Raw genomic sequence first — 21,790 nt, 5'->3', positions numbered from 1 at the left:
AAAGGGAACTGTCCGTAAATTAAGACCAAGTACAAACACAAGTTTTTCTGGGTCTGCTCTAGGAGATTAATAAGACCAGTGTGGGGAAAGGAGGACTGCATACAAATGTGCTGTCAGCACGGAGGGAGTTTGACTACTGGTTTTGTATCAATATTACTGAACATGCTGAAAATCCCATTAAGTAGTTCTGAGCAAAAAGAGCACAGGCTCCTTTTCTTTGCCAGTGCTTGACAGCTTTATTTCCACTTCCCACCTTGTTTCCAGGTACCCCCCACGAGCTCTTACCTCCATATTCTTACAGAATGTAGCATTGGTCCCAAAAAGGATCTGGCACTGTTCATCAGCACTGTAGTGCATTCCAGGCAGCTTGTGAGGGAGCCGCACCGCGTATTGGCTTCGGGGGTCTGTTACCAGCAAACAGGTGCTGACCTTGGACCTGTGGAGTGTGAGAATGAAATATGCCTTTAAGGGAAAGCACCTTTGAACTGGAGTGTTCTGCTGTGTTCCACACGGCTGTAGAGAAGCTGTTGTCCTGTCTTTAACAGGGAATCTGATGACCTCTTGTGAAACAGTGATGACTTTTCCCAGTGCGTATCTGGAAGCCTTCTAAATCATTGAAAGCTATGGATACAAAGGTCCATGGGAACTCATCCCCAGCCCCAGGCCTCAAGGCAGAATTGGCTATATTCATATCATTCTGGGTTAAACATTCATCTAAACTACTAAAAATCTGATGGAGGCTCAGTTCTGCCCTCAACAGGCCTCAAGGCAGAATTGGCTATATTCATGGCATTCTGCGTTAAACATTCGTCTAAACTACTCCTAAAAATCCAATAGAGACTCAGTTCTGCCCTCAGAACATCTCATCCAAAGCTTCATGAGCCTGACAACGACAGCTAGAAAGTCTTCTATCATGTCTCACCTGAATCCCCTTAGATGAATTTTAAGCCCTTGACTTCTTTTCTTAGCCATTACAAACATAAAGATTTTTTTCCTTTGCTTCCACAACAATCTTTTACAAACTGGAATATCACTGTCATCTTCCCCCTATCAGGGACCAGAGTGAGCTCAGATGCAACTACTTTTTCAACTTCACCCCTTTAAAGTAACAGTAAATATCCCAATTTCTTTCATTATTTTCCTTTCTCTCCCACTTCTGACCCCCAGAGTGGGAAATCTTTCATGCTGAACCCATTTCTAGCAACAAAAGCTCTGGCTACTGTGCCAAATGCTTTTTGTCAGAGGGCTGCACTGTAGGTTTAAGACCACAATTCCAGAGTTTGGACAATTCTAGTGCTTGCCATAGTACATGAGAGTTAACAAGCAGCAGGACAGAAATCCTTCCTGAACTGCTGAATATGATGTACTGAAATATGGATGCAGTGGGAAAGAAGTTTATAGTGAACTGTGTAAGACCAACACCCACTGAGGAGTGAAAAAACACAACAGAATTACCTCCAGGCAAAGTAGTTTCCATAAAATAAAAGTTATTTAATAACAAGAATGACAGTAAAAGCCACAGCATAAAGCTGGCAGTGGAGATTTTTTCAGGCCATCTAAACACAGATTTTTGTCATTGCAAACATGAAGGGTATGTTTTGTAAAATGAAGGTGATCTGGGATTGTTTTTAAGAAGCTATTAAGTATATTGACAATTGCACATAATTCTTCTACCTCTCTGCAAACCTTAGTTTTAAAGGGGTTACTATAATGGAGACATACTGAAACTTGTACACCCTAATGACACAAGCATACCCCTTTTTTTTTTTTTAAGGAAAATTGCTTAGACTTTGACTTTCAAATAACACACTGGATTCTTGTTTGATAGGATTTTTGATAATCAGCACAATCCTTACTTTAGGAAGTTTTCAAGGTCGTCTCGGCTGCACGAAGACCAGGAAAGGTCACTTGGGTTCCTGCCTTTCACCCATTCTCCAGACATAATATGAGACCTCCCTGCACAGGGTTGATGATCGTCATCATGGCTCATTCCCATGCTGTTTGATTAAAACAAAACAAGACAAAAAAAATCTGTCAACTTATGATTTGAGTTTCTCATTTCCCATTGGACTTAGTAGTGACAGTCTCCGCAATTAACAAGTTGAAAACAGGCTGCACATACAACACAGAATCATTCACCTACTGCCCTGGATACCTGCTTCATGAATAATTTATATGTTCCTTTAATCCTTTTATTTATCCATTTTCTTAATTTCACAAATGTTTTTGTGTTTCTGTGTTTGAAACTTTTGAATGTGCTTCTTATCAACCTTCCTGCCAGGAAATGTAACTATTTGAGGGTTCCTGAGAAGTGAACCTGGAGAAGTGATGTAGCACTGCTGAAGGATATCTGCTAGAGTATCACAGCTAGTGTTTACTGAAAATTTTGGATTGCTTCCCCAAATTTAATGGATATGGTCCCAATAATCATACTGAGAGAATGGTCAACAAATTAATACTAGAGATGGGCCCATTTTGTTGTTGTGTCAATATGAATTTGGAAAAACTCTACATTTAGGAAAAACATCTGTCTAAATTTGTGGTACTGTACAAACTCTGTCTCATCTAACTTTGAAGCTGATCCTTCTTTGAGCCGTGGGTTGGCCCAGATGAGCTTCAGTGGCCCTTCCAACCTGACTCTCTACCAGCAATGCTCAGATAGGAGCCTGAGGCAGAATCAAGCCTTCATTTCTGCAAGTACTGTCCAAAGAAGCACCAAGACTGTCCCATGCCAGTCTCAGCCAGAACAGAACATGACCTACTCAGCAAAACAAACCATCTAAACAAGCAGCAGATTGTGTAGTATAAACATACAGAGAGGAATTCAAACACATTCAGTGAGGATTTCAAAAAGTATTCAGAAATAGAAAAGTATTACTTTAACCTCCACCCAACTTCCCACTCAGGACCCTTCTGTCATTAGTAGAATCTCTATCATTGGGCTGCTACAGTAACTCACTGTTCAGAATAAATCTCTGCTGCCACTCTAGGAAGGTGACACTCTGCTGCTGAAGCTTAAGCCCTTGGGAAGAGCCTTCACGGTGGCAAAGATGGGATAACTGGTATGACCAAGTTCACCTGTTAAATCAGTGAAGCATCAGAAGTCCTGGCTGTCAGTCCTACACTCAGCCCATCGTAACATGCTGCCTGAGTTAAGCTTCCCATCCTACTTTGAAATGATCATTAAAACCATTTTTTAATCATACAGAATAATAATATTTTGAAAGGTTAACATTATTCCTTCTAGTCCAATGTGAAATGGAAAATGGCTTTCAGACAAAAGATGCCTTGTATGGCCACCATCACTTTCTAGCAAAATAATAGTCACCAATTTGGGGCTGAAAACACCGATTAATAGGAACTCACTAGGTCTCCAGCTGGCTGGACTGAGCAAGCCAGGAGCAGTCCTTTTAAATATGGTGTTGCACAATTTAATCCATGCTATTTCTCTACAAATCAGAGGCTCCTGTTTGCTTTCTGACTGTGCTCTTGGCTTTGCTTCTCTCCAGTTTTGGGACTCAACCGTTCAAAGCCTAAACACGACATACATTTCTAGTTGCAGTGAACCAAAACCGGCTTCAACAGTTTGATAATGATGGCTTAGATTAAACCACCATCTATGCTATTTTTAGCTTAAAGTGAAGATTACATGGTGGAGTCTATTATTTTAGGTTTATCTCCAGGGACATTATTATTTCTAGCAAAACTACATTTAACATAATTTTTCGACTCAGAAATTCCTGGTTATTCTTGTTTTTAAACATTTGTGGGTTTTGAACACAGCAGAAACATTAAAATCAAGCCCATTTTGTTTGATGCACGTAGGAATAATTTAACAGTCTATTAGTAATTCTAACTTCAAAACAGTAAAGGGTGAAATTCCTGCTCCACTGAAGTGAATGGGAGTTTTGCCATTGACTTCAATGGAGCCTGGATTTCACTCCAAATATTTTACCCGTGTTGTTTCTACACACAGAGAAAACTCTTCACATGCTAGGAAGAAAGTTCCAGCAGTATCCCTCCAATGCAAATAAGCCCATCTAAAGTTTGTATTCCTAAAAGTCAGGAAAGGAAGGGCTAAGTGCCACGAAGCCAAGGTATGTAAGCTTGCTGGAAATCTTCCAGAGGAAAGCTTGCTGAAAAATGCCAGTTTAGAAGGCTTGTGGGCATGCAGTTATCCCTCTGAACTTTTCTAATGGAAATGAGGTGGGTTTCCACAGTCTCTTTCAGCTTTCCTGCCTTGTGACTGCCACTATGCTGAGACTCAAAGTTGAGTCCTTCAGGTTTCTGCTCTGTCAGAGCTTCTGTGGGACGAGACTTGGCAGCTCCGCCATTCCGGTCGCTTCCTGAATGGCCTCCTGGTCAGCACCTCAGCTGTTCCACTTGAAAAGGGTGAAAACAAATCATCTTCCTGACTTTCAAAGTGTTTTAGGCTCCCCGATTTTATTTCTTCCACAAAAGACTAGTGTTTGGTCTAGAGTTGTTAATTAAGAAATGCCTTAGCTTTCTGACTTACTTCATTTATTCTTTGTTAAATTTCTTGAAAGTGGGATGTTTTGTTGGCAAACACCAAGGGTACTGGTTACCAATTAGTACATTCCTTTCCTTAACTTTATTTTAAACCTGACATCATGAAAGATGTCTGCCTAGGAGCAGTGGGGAGGCTAACATTCATTACTCAGCTTTGGTTTTGCAGAGGTGTCCGAGGCAGACAGAAAGTATTCTCTATAAAGACTGAGTCAGAACTCACATCTCAAAGCTATTTAAAGGCTTCTTCTGAAATACATTCAATTCTTACACGTGTGGAAATCGACACCTTTCTGAATCATTCCTGATTTCTCAACAGAAATACTTTAAAAAGTCATAAGCATAAAGGAACTGGGCCTGAGCTATTGGTATAAAGCGAAGTCAAAAGAACCATGCCAGTGTATATCAGCCTGGGATCTGGCCTCAAGGTACACAGGCAACCTCTACTGGCCTCTCTGTGATGAGTTTCTGGTAGAATGAAACCAGCAACACCTTTGGAGCCTGTTTTAATTGGCAGTACAGAACTTTTCCCAGCATCTACTTTACCTTACAATGACCCACTTGAGGAAAGGATTAAATGACCTGCAGGACTAAGGCATACCCTAGCATGCTAACACATTCTTTTCTGAAGTTCAAGGGTCTCCAGCTACATCAAAGGGATCAGTTTTTCCTAAACACATAGTAAATGTAATGCCATGCTGATTCTTTTCACTAATGAATAGTCCCCTTCCTTTTAGCAGAAATAAATCAGACAGAGCATTTGTACTGAACAGCAGTGCAAGCGCTGATTCAGTACTTTGCATTTTCTTTGTGATCATCTAATCTTACCTGCTATTCAGAAGTTCACATGGAATTAAAAGCAGATAATCAGTCTCTTGAAATATTCTGCCATGGGAAGGAGTTCTATTCTTACATGAACAGAACTTGGAAAATAGAGCTGATAAGAACGGCTCTTAGATTTGAAGCAGGAATGTCAAAATGGCACTACATGACCCTGCAAACCCACTGTCCTCAGTGCTCTCCGAGTCATGACTATCTATTTTATCAGGAGCAGTAAACACATGCTGTGTGTTATCTTTTACACCACGAAGCCAGCAGAGCCATTACAGACAGGCAGGACCTGATTTCCCTTTGTGCTGTTATTACCACAGTCACTAGCTCCATTCTAAGCACAGGGTAGATTTCAGCCTTCAGTTCGTCACATTCTCCTCCTGAAGACAATGAGATTGCACAAAGGCAAGCAAGAACAGCTTAGACTGTCAGCCCTTAAACTCCTTTCATTCTATGTTTATTCAGAGTAAGCACAACGGGACTCTGGTTTCACGCTCCAGCTTCTTTTCTAATATAAATAATGCATTAGTTATCAGTCAAAGACACGAAGGCGTCACCTAAGGAGTCCTGCAGCATATTTATTGTTACTCATCATAAGTGAGTCCAGAACCAAGCTGCCTGACCAGTTTGAGTCCTGACCGTTAACATAATCACAGCAAGGCAAATTTTATCAGGAGTCACGGGGAGGCAGCAACAACAGATCTCTTTGATGCTGCTTTTTTGTAGAACGGGACTTTAAAGCAGGATTGCTATGAATAAAAAAAGAGCATGCAGTCTCTCAGTGCCCTGGCCTCTCTGAAGTCCGTGCTCCTTTCCAGGACACTATTCTCTGTCAGATTCTATGCAGCAATCAGAACTGGGTCAGGATGCCAGAATTACACTCTGGGCCTGAGCCGGCCAATTTCTTGTGTAACCCTTTTTAGCTAAATACAATTAACAGCCATTTGTTTTCTCACAGCAATGCTAAATAAATGCACTTGCTTTGTTTGTTTCAGTCATTAGTGGAGCTTCTCCTCTAGACAGTTAATGTAACTAAACTGCTTTGTTTACCCTCGGTGCATTTTCCAATGTTTCCTGTTATTCTTTAACGGCCTGAGCCAAAGAGCACCAAAGCCTGTGGAAAGCCTCCTACTGCCTTCAGTGCACTGTGCGTTGCACCTCCTAGTTCTTAAGGTCATGTACACAAATCTTCATCAGAATCACTACGACTCTCAATAGGTTTCCTATTAAAAGCCCCAAATCTGAGTTTGAGGATAATGCCAAGGGCTGGGGGAAACCAATTTAGGAGACATTTTAAATTTTTTCAACAGCTGTGACTGTGGCTGGTAACAGACCATTTGAGAAATCCCAAGGATTATCATGGTGCACTCCCCCGCTGGTGGGGAGAGATGATGAAGTGAGGGCAAAAGGCAAGTTTGATAGAAAATACCATGAACAGTAAAAGAAGGGCTTTTCTTCAGAAAAAGGCAGAAAGAAGGTAGCAAGCGAAAGGAAAAATTATGAAGTCTGAAAAAAACCACACCCAGAAGTGGAAACACCATGACCTTCTACAAAGCCTCTATTTCAAATAAGCCCTTCAGCTGGCTGTTAGTGAGCATTTCTCCGTAGCTTCCCCATGGAAGCCAAACCATTCCATTTGTCTGCAAACATTCCATTTGTCCAGTTGAGGGTGGGTCAAACGCCAGTTCACTTTAGAAACCAGTGACACTTAGGACTAGCAAGGCTACCCAAGATGACCTGGCTGTCACCCCAGCTGCTTATTAAACTTCTGCACAACTCACAATCGATTGTGTTCCACACAATTGGCACTAACCTCAAAGTCACCATTTCTCCAAGGAACAGCAAGGCTGTCCAGCTACCAAGAAAGAAGCAAAGACAGTGGTTTGTCTCTCACTTCTACAGAGAATCCAAAGGAGAGTCTTTCTTTTCCTGAAGAACCAACTCACAAACTGCTGCAACATGTAAGCTCGACAAGAAGTTAAAAAGGAAGAGCTCCTTGGGGTCGCTTGCCCTGCAGACCAACATGGACTCAAAGAATTGAGCAAAGGGCCTTGCTACAGCAATGTCCCAAATACAGAAAGGGACAGAAGTCTGTGATCTCTCACTCCAAGTGGAGGCTCAGTGGGGCCACTAAGGTATTTACATTCTTGGCTGATCTTTTTTTTTGCTGGGAAGCATGTTTTCTCTACCTGTGTTTATAACAGGAGGCTCTCAGTCTGCAGAAGTTCTTTAAAAGGCTCTGTTTCTGCGAGGCAACAGTGAGTTGTTGAGAGCTACAACGCAGTACCAGGAGCTGCACGTCACAGCAAGGTAGGTCACTACTGACCTTCTCAAAGAGCATATGGGAGAAGTCATTCCCTGTGACCCAGCTTGCCATGAACTCACCCAGGGCATTAACTTTGCAGCATTAAGTGCAGAGCCAGAATTTGGCACAAGATTTCTTTCTAAACCCCACTGGAGAAATATAAATGCAAAGGGAGGGCAGGATGGTCAACACCATTGCATAGTGTGAGAGGGAAGGGAGAAGGGGAGCTATCATTTATCTGCTCTGGCATTTCAGTGTGGGCAGGATGACAGTGCCCCATGAAAGCTGCTTATGTAGACATGTTGTGGGCACAAATGCCATCTGTTTATCTATAAGAAGGACAGAACTGAAGGACAAAATTCCTCCCCCTTCCCACTTCCTATCGGGTTTACATGAATGGTTGAGAAGGGAGTCCTGTCTCTATAGTCCATCCAATCTCAACCACAAAGGAAGATGCTGGTATGGAAGGAGGTTATGTGGGGTGTGTGGCTGACAGCTGAGAACATTAAACACGGCCATTAAACACAAATCAATACAGGTCACTGAGCAGAGAACGTACGTCAACAGTTCTCAGCAGCTACTGACTTGGGCTGGATTTGAACCAGCAACTTAGAAGTGGGAGACAGTATATCACATAATCAAGCCTGTGAGCCGTCCAGTCCCAAATCGAATTCAATGTTAGGAATTTTTATTAACGTTTGAAATTGAAGCTGCATCACTGGAAAGATGCCTACTTCTGAACTGGTTCAACATGTTTAACATTTCAATATAAAATGCTGATATCTTGCAAGTTATGAGGTTTGCAACCAGTTGAGAATAGAGGCATAAGAGAGGTAGCAGTGAAATGGGGTTGCTCATTAGAGCTGGAATTATAATAGGAACTGCAGTGCAAAATGAGGACACGAAGTTTAAGAGAGTGACCTGGGAAGGTCTGAATCTGCAAAGCAACCCAAGAGAGGCAGAGACAGACAGAGAGGTCAGGAGGGAGTCCAAGTGAGGCATGGATGGAGGGCAAACTAACAAATGCCAGGGAAACATGCTGAGGTGAGCTGAGCTGGGGAGGAGACAATGAAACAGCTTGTGTAACCGTCTTACAAAAACAAGGGTCACTAATACTGTTGGATTAATGGAAAACAGGTTTTTTCACCTTGTGCTTTTCAAACATGTAAACACAGTCACTTAAATATAACTCAATTATTTCAGAAGCTGTCAGGAGGTACTTTGGGAAGCTGTGATGAAGAGAGGAAGATGACCCTACTTAAAACATCTGAAGTAATCAAAGATGGTCATTGTGTACATAATGTTATCTAGAACAGGAGGGCTGCTGAGCTATTGGTTGGGGTTTTTTTAATCAGAAGAGACAACACTTAAAGGGAGCCATGACTACTGGACTCTTGTTTTCATAACCAAGTTTATGTCACTCTCCAATAATGAAGTAACCAGATATTTTATATGGTTATCTACTCATCAAGCAGCCAAGAAGTCAACAACAGCGAGTGAGAACACACGAATGCCTATAGTGAATAACAGGGTGGAAAGCTGTGGTTTATTCAGCTGCATGACAGATCCAGCCCTTTATGATATGGTTTTCATTTAAAAAGAATTAGTTCTTTTGCCATGGAATCTGGAAGGCAGCAAGTATGAGCCTGTGCCACAAGGGACAGATAGCGCACACGAGAGACCAACATGGCAGGAACAGGCAGCGTGGCCTTTTACTCACTCAAATATTTTATCTAAAAGCTTGCTGCCCATGTGGTCCTAGACACCTGTAACAGAGCTGGCCAAACGCCACTGACATCAGTGACAGTCCTTTTGATGGAAGTTAGACCAGGGCCATGAAGAACAGGGTGAATCATCTTATGATCTTCTCCCCAGCAATAATATCACATGCTCACACTACTGACTACTTTTTCCAGCAGAGATTCATGCATGTGATTCTCTCTTGAGAATCTTTGCCTCCTTTGCAGAGGGGCTGATTCACAGCAGGGCAGGCAGTACCTGATGTATTCCAAGACTTTTGGTAAGATGCAGAAATCCAGCTGCAATGCAACTGAACGCTTACCGTTCTGATGGCCTGCCTCCACTGCATCTAATTTGTAGGACGTGGGCCCAGAATAGCAACCTTTTCCTGAAAAACCTTCATAGTGTTTCTGGTAAGAATCAGCAGGTTCTGAGAATGCAGAGGGTAGTGCACTATTTAGCCAAAAAAGGAGTGCTTCACCAAACACAAAGTCCTAGAAAAAGCTAAAGTTGATCAATATAGGCACAAATAAACTTGGTGAAAACTCCACATTGAAGAGGTAGCATTACCTCAAGAAAACATCCTTCTTCTTTCTGATCTTAATGCTCACTCCTTTCCATGTCCCACATAGTGTCTAACACAAATCTCTAAATGTGAGAGCTGTCAACAGGAGTAGCTCCAGCAGTACACATTCAGGATCAGAAAGGACTGTGAATACACAACGTAGTGTAAACCATTCAGCATCAACTCTCCCAGCACAGACGGGGTCCTGTCCTGGTCACAATCCTGTCACTCTGAAGGAAGACTTTTTAAAAGATGCAAAGTAAGGTATGAAACTATCAATGAAGAGATGTTGGCTACTTGTCATGATCAGAGCTGAGCTGAATAAAGTTATTTGGGGGCCGAAGGGTAGCAATCCTGTGAAAAAGTATGCACTAAGCTGTTTCCTTGCCCTCCAGAAAATATAATCCACTTCTTGGATATAAAAAACACTCTCTGACTTGCTTCAATCTGATTTCAGAAAACAGGGAATTGTTAAAGAAGGAGAACAGTGACTATGAATGAAACAGTGGTGGGCAAAGAAAGACTGCTCATTTCTCTTTTCTGGTGAGCAGAGGCTGCTGTGCTCCATTGCTCCATCTGCAGCTCCTCGTGTACAGACAGCACCCTGGTGCGTCGCACAAGGAAGATGCTGAAGGGTAACAAGCTGTTTGCTTTCAGCACTGCCTGGAGTGGGTGAGAATGAGACCTCAGAAAATGTGACATGCATTTCCTCAGAAGATGAAAAGGGAATATAAATTGTAGGGTGGAAAAAAGACAAAACCCTGGGATAGCTGGGTGGGATTTCCCACCCACCAGGGAAGACAGACAAAAGCTCAGTAAGAACAGCTGACGGGTCTGTCACTCAAAGTGTCAGCAACCCAAGGGGAAGCTCTTGCATGCAATCACTAGAGTGGGCTTTTCTAAAACTCCTGTGAAACCAGTGAAAGCCTCCAGTCAACTACATTAATGACTGAGGGTCAAACCTGAATAAAGAGATACAACATGAGACACCCCTGAAAGAAAATGCAAGGAGACGGGAGCGACGGTGGAGCATATTTGCCAAATATGTGCAACACAAGTAACCACAGATGTCCCACACTCTACCCCATCAGGAAGCCACCCACTGCTGAGAGCGGAGGGAAGTGGGGCAGCCTGGGAAATGCACTGTAGGAGTCAGGAATGCTGGCTGCCTTCTCCACACGGGGAGATGAATTCTCCATTCCCGGAGGTGGGAATGAGGAGATGGCCGATATCAAAAGACAAAGAGGTGTGAAGTAACTGTAATATATATAATTCTACCAGCATCGAGGCTTCTGAAGTCCCCAGACAAGCCAGTGGATACAGTTCCCAGAGCAGCAGAAGTTCTTTCCAGAGAAACAAATATTTTTCAGCCTCTTTTTCTTTTTTCTTGGTCTGTGTTGCCAATCACTGCAGGCTTGCAGATTCAGTGCAAGAAGAAATCCATCCTATGTGACCCTCTTACTCTGATTCACCAAAATAACAGGTGACTGTAGTGGGGAGTAACAAACCTGTGTGCTCCCTTTCACTTGCAAGAATTAAAAAAAAAAAAAAAAAGCTGTCTAGAAAAAATATTGCATAGGAAATGTATGATCCAATTGTATTAGCTGCAGTTATAATACAGCAATAGATCAGTCTGCAATATTTCAGCTGAAGATATTTGCTATAAGGACAGTGATATCCTTGTACAGCCACTTCCATCACTCAGGAGTGTTCCCCATCCTTTCGGAAACTCTGTTTCCGGTAATGCTCCTCCTATATTCCAGCTCCCTAAACTCTTGGGATTTTTCATAATGGTGCAGCTGGGAAAATAATTCATAATCCCAGAACCATCTGGCCTTAACCGTTCATAAATTAATTTAAAAGCTCTGCATGCTATCTTACTTAGTCTCACTCATTTGATCAGTAGGGAGAGACTTGATATCAAAGAGGAACCTTGAAATTATGGCTTGGTATCATCATAACCTGGTCTAGTGGGAGGTGTTGTTGCCTTCAGGAAAATTTTCCTGAAAATTTTCAAGTACGTGAGAACAAACCTTTATGATAAGACTCCTTTCTTTTTGATTTGTTTTACCTAAACAAGAACAAAAGCAGAAAACTGAGAAAACTGTAGATTATTCTTCTCTTTTTTGGAAACTGGGGTACAGTTAAAGACATAGATGACAAAACCCTGCTGGGTTGGATCTAGCAATGGAAAGAGGCCCAGCTTCTGAGGTAGGGAGGATTTTGCAAATGGAAAGGGATCAGTGCAAATAAAGAAGGCCTGTTTATTTGGTTTGTCTAGTAAACTCTTTTTTGCTGAATTTTATTCCCCAACACAAGTGTTGGCCAAAAGGCAGCCAATCTTGTTCCACTACAGTGCAGCCTTCCACTGGCATAACAGTAAAGGGAACCACATTTTTAGAGGCAACCACATTTCCACTGGCATTGCTGCTGCTGCTGAGTTACTATCGAAGGCTTTTCTGAGTGACAGTCTGGGATTTATCACCTTCCTCAGCTCTGCAGTCATTTTCACCTGGAACCTGTTGAACTCAGCATGCCAGGCAGACAGCATAGGTTACAGGCTCTTGGAACCCAACTGCTAGTGGAAAAGTAAATATTTCAGCTAGATTGCTGCCCTTGTATTAAAAAAAAAAAAGATTATTTGCTAAGTGGCACTTGCAAACCTAATATTTCCTGTGTTGGTGCGTAGTGCAGAGGTTGCACAATGGAGATTTGTACTGTCCCTGTGTTTTAGGTCACTGGGTGCACAAGGCTGTTGCCAGCAAAGCCAATGAAGTATGAAACCAGAACCCTCGTAGCAGGAAGCATATGCAAGATTTGCCAAATCATTATGGCCCAACTATTTAACATGGCCTTGGCTTACTCAGCAGAATAAGCCTTCAAAAAGAAAGACACAGCTGGCAAAGCCACAAAGCTATTGATTAAGCGAAAATTGTGTTGTCTGGGAGTTTCTAAATGACTGTCGTTTGCCTGCTTGGTGCAGTTTTATTATGTTAAGTAAAGCTGTACAAGATGCTCAAAAACAAAGAAATTAGAGGGACTGCAAGAGAATGTTGTTTCACTAGGGATTACACAGAAATCCTTCACAAAGCGTAGAGTAAAACCATAGAAACCCTTGCCCAGAGCCACACTAATGCTTGCCACAGGAGGCCAGAAAGCAATGGGAGGTGGACATTCCCACGCCCAGTTCCAATGTGGTCACATTCCAATACAGTAAATAAACTATCAAACTTGGAAGATACAAGAGCAAGAAAAGAAGTGCATGATAGAGCAACGGTAGCCCACCACCATACAAGAGCAAGAAAAGAAGTGCATGATAGAGTGACGGTACCCCACCACGCCAGGATTAGCAGGTTCAGTTACACCTGTAAATATCTTGCAGTTTTCCACACAACTAAAATACCCCAAACCAGCCCTACTATCCAGATTCTGGCACATAATACTACTAGAACCTCTCAATTTCTCCTTCCCAATCCCTTTTTTCTCGATACGATTTCTGTATGTGATTTTCTTTATGTGACTTTTCTCCATGTGATAGCCTACTCTCATTGCTAAACTAGCTTGTCCAGACAAGGGTTACACCTGTAAATATCTTGCAGTTTTCCACACAACTAAAATACCCCAAACCAGCCCTACTATCCAGATTCTGGCACATAATACTACTAGAACCTCTCAATTTCTCCTTCCCAATCCCTTTTTTCTCGATACGATTTCTGTATGTGATTTTCTTTATGTGACTTTTCTCCATGTGATAGCCTACTCTCATTGCTAAACTAGCTTGTCCAGACAAGGTTAATACAACAGGGATATTCTACTTCTGGGATTCAAATTAACTTACTCAGGTATCCTGTACTGTATTGCATTGGGCAAACACACCTTCTGTTTAGTGGTGCTCCATCACTACCTCTTCCTCACGTCAAACCATCCATGCCTGAAGAAGTCTCCTTTGATATTTTTTTTTAAATTTATTTACATATGTTTAGATCTATATCTGTCTTTGATCTCTGCTTCCTTTTGACTAACGTAGGACACATTTTTCAGAAAGCTAGTATCAAGCTAATATCAAGCTACTTAGGTACATAATCTTTTTTTTTGGTCTAAAACAGACCTCTCAGTATTGGTATTCTGTTTAGTGGTGCTCCATCACTACCTCTTCCTCACGTCAAACCATCCATGCCTGAAGAAGTCTCCTTTGATTTTTTTTTTTAAATTTATTTACATATGTTTAGATCTATATCTGTCTTTGATCTCTGCTTCCTTTTGACTAACGTAGGACACATTTTTCAGAAAGCTAGTATCAAGCTAATATCAAGCTACTTAGGTACATAATCTTTTTTTTTGGTCTAAAACAGACCTCTCAGTATTGGTACCAAAAGTGGAAGAAGCACCTCCTGAGATTTTAGGCTATACCTACTTCTCTCTCTAAACCAGAATATGTTATTAAAGAATACACGATGAAATAGTGTTCCATTATGTCCTTTTAGAGTTGTACAGAGAAGGGCAACTTAACTGTGAAAATGTGCTTGCAATTATCTGTGGAAGAAGAATGAAACCTGGGAGGGGGGGAACAAGAAAAGGGAGCCTGGGAACAGAGAGAGACATTCCACAACAGATTTACAACACAAATGGCAGAAAATAAAATTAGCAACTCCAGGGTGGGTACAGACTGTTGCCAGCATTTTTGGCCAGCCTCAGGGTACGTCTACACGGCAGTCAGTCAGTCACTCCCAGGAATCCTGCGACTGCAATATACAGGAACAGTGACAAACTCCTGAGAGACTTAAAAATGGAGAGTGCTGGTACTAGTAGAGTGTAACTGAGGCAGTAACTGCCTGAATCAAACTACCCAGCTACTCGGGAAGTCTTGGTGCAGCAACACAGAACCTGAGCTTGCTAGAGTAAAGCTTGCATGGGATTGCCTCTGGCTCCAGCCCTCCTTGGGATCCAACTGACCTTGATTTTCAACCCCTACAAATGTAGATATATGAATTCCAGCACACTGTCTTTTGGCAGTATGGTCAAAACAGCCACACAAGGTTTTACAAAGGCACCACAGCTCTCCACCACAAGACAGAGTCTACATCCAAACTGCCAGCAATGCCACTGGAGAGATATATCCAGTGATGAGACAGATCCTGTCAGCCACAGGCTGCATCCCTCAGCCATCACGTAAATGGATAGTACCCTACAGGCCCACAGGATGGGCACACCTTTGCAAGGTCTCTCTAGTAAAACATTAATGCACAACAGTGAATATGATGCCTGTGGGCACGTGTTAAACTACAGTCTTTAATACTACCCTATGCATAGAAGTTTGGCTTCATTTGCAAGACAGAGGGACTAGAGTTAAAATTGAAGTTGTCCAGATAACCCTGAAACTGAGGCTTCAGTGCTTCTACATGTTTGATTCTGCAACTTTAGTAATGTTGGTTTTAATGCCTTTTGGGAGGTAAGAAGTAATCTGGGGACAGATTGCTTCCTGGCAATTAATTCATGTACTTTTGCAATAGCAATGAAGAAAAACATTCCACAGAAATTCAGGTCAGGCAGAACCTGCTTGATAAATGTGGGACTAACTCATGCCTCTGCTGCACTTCAAACCACAGTTGCAAGGTCTGCCTGCTTTTCTGTGACTGATCTGGCTGTCAGCACCATAACACTCTAGGATCCTACTGGTTGTTTTGCTCATACTCCTAAAAACCAGTTCTTTACCAATGCTATGAAGAAATCCTTGCATTTGCCATCATAATACAGACAGTCAAAAGAGCAAAACAGAGCAGAAAAAGAAACCTAGATAGCAGCTTTTCTGAAAAATAGGGTTAATGTTTAAAGTTAGCCAGGATATGAACTATACTTGGGTGCCTACATCGGTAGAGCCGTGTGTTCAAGACTAGACTATGGTGAGCTGCTCTAAAAAAGACAGAGAGGGGATTTGGGCTTTTTTTTCTTTCAAAATAGCTTCTCTGCTCCCTCATCCTGCACCTAAATATTATAATCCCAGGATAAAATGAGACCATTTGTAGCAAAGGTCCCTCCATTTTTATATTGTTTCCAGAATCGCTCCCTTTGTACCCTACCATTGCTGCCAGCTAGCAAAGGTCCCTCCATTTTTATATTGTTTCAAGAATCACTCCCTTTGTACCCTACCATAATTTGGCTGGCTGGCTCCGTTGCCACCAGCACTGCACTGACTGGAATCACAAAACAAATGGCTTAAGAGAAATACACAGTTTCACATCAGCACAGTGTGTGCTCTGCAGCATGACCTGACTGCTCAGATCAGTCTCCCATTTACTCTGGTGGTCCTCAGCTTCCACAAGAAACTTTTCATTTTTAAAATGCGTTATGACCAAATCTTTATAAATTGCAGGGCAGAGGAGAAGGAGGACTGTTAATTTCCTGTTTGATTCTTAGCAATTAAGCTCGTGTGCCTGCACCACGCTGACCTGCCTTTGCCAGTGTAAGTTAACACAGGACGTTATTCTGTACCTCTTGGATCTGCTCAAGACACATTCTCCCTCAGCCTGTGATATTTTCACATTCTGCTTTACGTTTTTTGCATGACAAAATCTCTCTGCTGGGTGCTACACTAGCCAGATCAGGGAGGTAAGTTTATTCACTAGTCTATTAGCATAAATATGAGGCCACAAAGAGAACATCCAGAGAGTGCTTTTCCCTTACGTGCAAAACACTATTGCTTGAGACACACCACAAAGGCCATACTTAATTATGCAGCAAATAATTATGCACCATTTTAACCAAGCTACATCTATGAAGACTTAAAGTCTAAAGGAAATAATCATACTGGACAGAAATCTGCCAGTTTTAAACTCTTCTCTTGGCTGATTCCAAATCCAGAGCCTCTTTGGTTTGTGCACTATAGGCTTTTTACCTTTGGACTCGTTTTTGTCCTCATCTGTTTCAGCTTCAAGTTTGAGGCCATGCGGTTTCAGGCTGTTGGCAACAGACTGCATCTTGCTTATTGTCAGTTGATTTTGATTCACTTTCTTAAGGGCATCTGACACGGCGTGGCTTCCAGCCATACCACCTCCAGCTATTCTCTCACCATGGAGGCAGTGCCAGGTTCTGCTAGCTCATGAATGGGAATCTTCCCTACCCACCCAAGCCTTCCCCCCATCCCACAACAGGAAAGCCAAGGCTGTTGAAAGAAACAGGAATGGCAACAAAGCTGGCATTGTTGTGCGGAAAAACCACTGGCTACAGCTCACCCGCTTCATTTAGGGGATAACGGATAGAAGGATGAATCCCAGCTTTTGTTTAAAAAACATATTTGCCTTTTTCTGTGGAGAATGACTTGAAAATGGTAACAATGTCACTGCTGTAGGCAAAAAGAGAACCGGGGTGGGGGAGAATGGCACTATTTTTCTGAAAGTCCCAGTTGTTCAGGGTGGTCTTTGGGGTCTGAATCTCAGATCAACTTCACACTAGTGCATTTCATGGAGAAGGAGGGAAGGACCATTCAGGATCCTGTTGACAACAGTAGGGCATTTTCAAGCTCTTACTGATGGAGTTGCCCTGCTAGCCTGAGCAAAAAGGAGAGTAAGGAAGTGTTGAGCATATTAAGCTGTTTATACTATGAAGACCTTGGACTTACACTTTTTAAGACTTCAGGGACCACTGTGATCATTGTGTCCTGCCTTTTGTGTAGGTCAGACAGAGTATTCCACCCAGCAATCCCTGGATAAAAACCAACTAACTGTGGTTACACTGAAGTGCATTAAGAGACATCCACTATTGACCATGCTGAATGAAGGAACGAGGCCTGATGAGGGCCCTGTCTTGTATAGTAAGAAGTTTGATTTGCAGCCTCATCACATATTCAGTGGTCTGTACTCTCCCTATAACCTTTTTTGTAACAGCAAAATTCTTCTCCTGGACTCCTTATAGGAAAAATTGTATCTAAATACAAATGGATGATCCCTTTCTGTCCATGGACCACAATTATCACTCCAGATTTGAAGATATAAATACAACAGATAAAAGTTGTATCACTCATCTCATCATCAAGCAACAGCAACTCTATAGGTTAAACCTGAAGATGAACTTTTATAGCACCTATAAGCATCACCCTAATGGACCCATTTAATGATGTCTCCATGTTTTCACAGTGCAGCTGTCCGTAATAATGTTTTTTGCAGTGAGTCCAAATGACATTAGTGGCAGATTAGGAATCTGACACATCAATTAGTAATCCATTCACTTTTTCCAAAGTCTACATCAGAAACTATCTGAATGCCAAACTGGGCTTGTGATCCCCACATACATTTGTTAGTCTTAGGGCAAGAAGTAATAAATCTCAGCTTTTCTACATTCATAAGGAAATTAGCCTTCAATAAAGCTCACAGTTACAGCTCTCCAAAATTTATAGTTTTTCTAATACGGATATAAGTTTTGGTTGGATTTTTTTTATTTTTAAATTAAGAAACTTGCACCTAGCTTTCCTTAGTTTTCATTTTTAAACCTGAAGCTCACGTCAGCTTGTCTTCATCTCTGCAATGTATTTCCTTACATTTTATAGTCACTTAAAAACTTGAAGTTTGTAGGTAAAGCGTGAAAACAATCCTTCTATTTGCACAAGAACCTGTTGAAACAGGACTGCTCAGAGCATCCTGTTGCAGTTCAAAAACAGAAAAATAAGGAGAGGTCTGACACCTAGCAAGGTCAATGAAAAGACTCCTGTTGACTTCAAGGCCAGAAAGGCACCAGTAAATTGACCAGACTTCGAAATAAGTAACTGGGTCACTGGTGGATGACAGTCTAGAGGGATGATTTTGACGCTCAGGTTGGGTGAGGAGAGACAGATGGCATTTTTTCTGCTCTCTTTTGACTTGGCACACTGCAGTTTGATTCTGCATAGTTATGGCTGGGATTAAGCAAGGGAAGAAGGGGCAGAAGAGCTGAGAGCTTGCTCCAGTGAGGGATAAAGAATTGTAGTCATTGTGAAACAGGCTAACCTGGAACTTGTCCCCAGAACACCCGTGGCAGCAGAATCCTGCCAGCAGCTTCTCTAACTTAACCCAGCTGGCTCCTTTGGTCAGAGCCTTCCTGATTCACTTGGTGTCTCAGAGCTACATTCCCCAAACACCTTAGATCTCTAGGCTGGCTCTTACAGACCCTCCAAGCCCCTCCAGTACTCAAGTATTCTTCCCTGTCTCTCTTGCCTGACCCTGTCCTAGTCTCTTCTCTCTCAGTAAAGTTATAAAGCAGCTCTGTTAGAAAATGCAGTCTCCTTTGTCATTTGTCCTTCATTTGAATCCTCATTTAAGCTCTCCATCTCTCCCCACAATTGGATCTATGACTCTCCTGAAGCAGAAGAGTCTCAGCACAATAGCACACTCACTGTCCAAATCCTCCAGGGTACTAAACCCAAGCCACCCTCTGTCAACCCCTTTAGACATCTCTTGGAAATAGTTTTCCAAGATGGAGGCTAAGAAAGAAAACCAGGACATTACGTTCTTACCACCAAAATTACACTCAGAAAAGAAAATGGAGTTTGCTATTTTCTGCAGAGGTGGAGAGCTGTATCCGAAAGCATTATATTCCCTATTTATGTTGTGGATTTTTTGCAAGGCATTATTAGAAGGAAGCTTGACAGCTCTGCTGGGAAACTTGGCAAACACCAGGGCAGACCAGTCTCACTCTTTTACACAGCTGGATTTTCTGCAGCTCAAGTATTTTTCCCTCCTGCTCTTGGCCCATCCAAAGATGAGTGCTGAATTTCCCTTAACATTACCCACAGGTTAATTTGTTATTAAGTTTAGGCTCAGTTTAACGTCTTGGCATGCAATTTAAATAAAATCAAAACCAAATGTCCTTCATTTCTGCTGAAACCACCCTCGGTTTGGCTCAGCTGCCTTTGGTGTCACTGGAGGGTGAACAGGAGATTCATTTTCGTCTTGTCATTTTTGGTAGTAACCTAAATATCCTCCACGCAACTTTGAAATACATTGCCATAAAGTAATTATTTGTCATAGAATGAGATTGGCCAGAATCTGAACATGATACATTGGCTCTGACTTAGCTGTCAAGTACTTGTTACTGTAGGAAAGGAAGATACAGCAGACACCTAAACAGTAGGAGTCCTGAAGGGTGCAGACAAAGCTTATGCACAACTTTTTACTAAAGGAACGAAGGTGGGATTTCCCACCTTCCATTCAGAGAGGCTAAAGGAAGGAGGACTTGAAAATCCCATAGGTACAGCCCTTGTCCCTGTATAAATTTGTTCCTGGTCTAATTATATACCTTACACAGTCTAACTGTGACACAGAGCAACCAGAGTGATGTCAATGGAAAGGGAAAAAAGCCCGTAAGTATTATGAGTAAGAGCACGTTACACTGAGCCTGGAAAGCAGTGAATGGGGATGCTGACCTTTGGGTTAACTCATTAACTGCACTAAGATGATGCAGGTGACTCTTCCAGTCAATTTTGTTTTCTTCTGTCCATGGGATATTTACAGGCAGCTTTAAAAATTCTTCAAAGTCACCTGCAGAAAGTACCTGGTAATTTCATTCTGCACATTTCTGTCTGACTAGGAATTGTCATGTTATTTGCTGCTTTTTCCAGTCAGTGTTCAAAGTGTGTCAGTTAGCTGTGATTGAACTGATAAATCAAGTTAAATGATTTCTTTCTGTTGATCATATAATACTGCTCAAGAGCATTTCCAAAATACTGTTGTTTACAATTTCAGCCACAATAGATTACTTCACTTGGAAAGGTGAAGACTTTATCAAAGTACTTAACTATTAAAATTCTTGACGTAGACACCTGAACTTCATAGAAAATTTAGCAAGTTCAAAGATAAGGTGATTTTTGTGGACCTATGTTACAGCATAAACCAAACCAGAATTTGCCTGTAACTATTACCATCAATCATTTCACAGAATGAGGCCTCTTTGTGTTACTTGAAATCAAAACATAGAGTGGAAAATAGGGGAGGAACAAACAGAATAATTTGTGTGTCCTGAGTGGAATATTTACATAAGCCTCCTAAAAATTAAGTTATTTATCAATCTGCTAGATTTACCAAATCAGAACAAACAAGCCACACTAGTAATTGCACTTGTATGGCTTTAAATAAAAGTATGCTACAGTGGCAACAGTGAAGAAAGAGACAGGACAAGTTCTTACTTGTGCCCAAGTTCATGTGCAATTGTAAATGCCAGGTTGAGACCGTTGTCCTCAGCAAGAACACACTTTCTCTTGGCGCTGCAGACACCTCCCAGGTAAGCAATTCCTGCAACAGAGACACAGAGAATCTTCCCATCAGAATCAGTGAAACAGCTCATTCGCTCAAAGCACACAGCAGTAAATCAATCAAAATGATAAAAAATGTGCCCAGTATGAAAAACATTAGAGTAGTTTGCACATCAAGTCATGTGAGTATTTTGTTCATCGACCCATTGAAAAAATGAGTCTAGAATTTTGTCAGACAGGAAACAAGTTAATCACACTCACCTTCACTGCTTTCATTGGAAAATATATTTCACTGTCCATAGAGACTCAAAAATTCATCTAAGCTTGTCTATTAGTGCCACGTACTACAATGTCAGAACTAAGTGAAGTAGTAGCAGTGAAGTAGCCTTAACAAGTATTTAAACGGAGTTCTCCAGATTTTCAGAATAAAACTGGGAAAAGGAATAAAACAAAAAAAGCAGAGACTCTCTGAGAAGATCTTACATTTTCCCTTATTTTCATACTTAAAGAAAGCAAGAGTGGCAGACTCAGACGAGCTGGCAAACTCCTGACGGTGAGTCACAAAGCCAATGTAGGTGGCAGAAGTCTACTATGACTTAGTGGAATT

The 21,790-nt window shown here is 41.7% G+C and overlaps 1 protein-coding gene across 1 annotated transcript in view; it reads right to left on the bottom strand.

The window, feature by feature from the left end:
* The window catches only part of ADAMTS17 (ADAM metallopeptidase with thrombospondin type 1 motif 17), a 190,859-nt gene that overhangs the window by 93,909 nt on the left and 75,160 nt on the right, over nt 1-21,790 (bottom strand). The window contains exons 8-10 of the mRNA XM_014946094.1: nt 21,118-21,223; nt 1,857-1,997; nt 286-436 (exon numbers count right to left, since the gene is read on the bottom strand). Coding sequence (XP_014801580.1) covers nt 286-436; nt 1,857-1,997; nt 21,118-21,223 — 398 coding nt within the window. The remainder of the gene's footprint in view (nt 1-285; nt 437-1,856; nt 1,998-21,117; nt 21,224-21,790) is intronic.

The sequence above is a fragment of the Calidris pugnax genome, unplaced genomic scaffold (genome assembly GCF_001431845.1).
Source record: "Calidris pugnax isolate Ruff unplaced genomic scaffold, ASM143184v1 scaffold134, whole genome shotgun sequence".
NCBI classification, from domain to species: domain Eukaryota; kingdom Metazoa; phylum Chordata; class Aves; order Charadriiformes; family Scolopacidae; genus Calidris; species Calidris pugnax.
The sequence above is the reverse complement of the archived record's forward strand: the minus strand, read 5'-3'. Positions and strand labels throughout refer to the sequence as shown.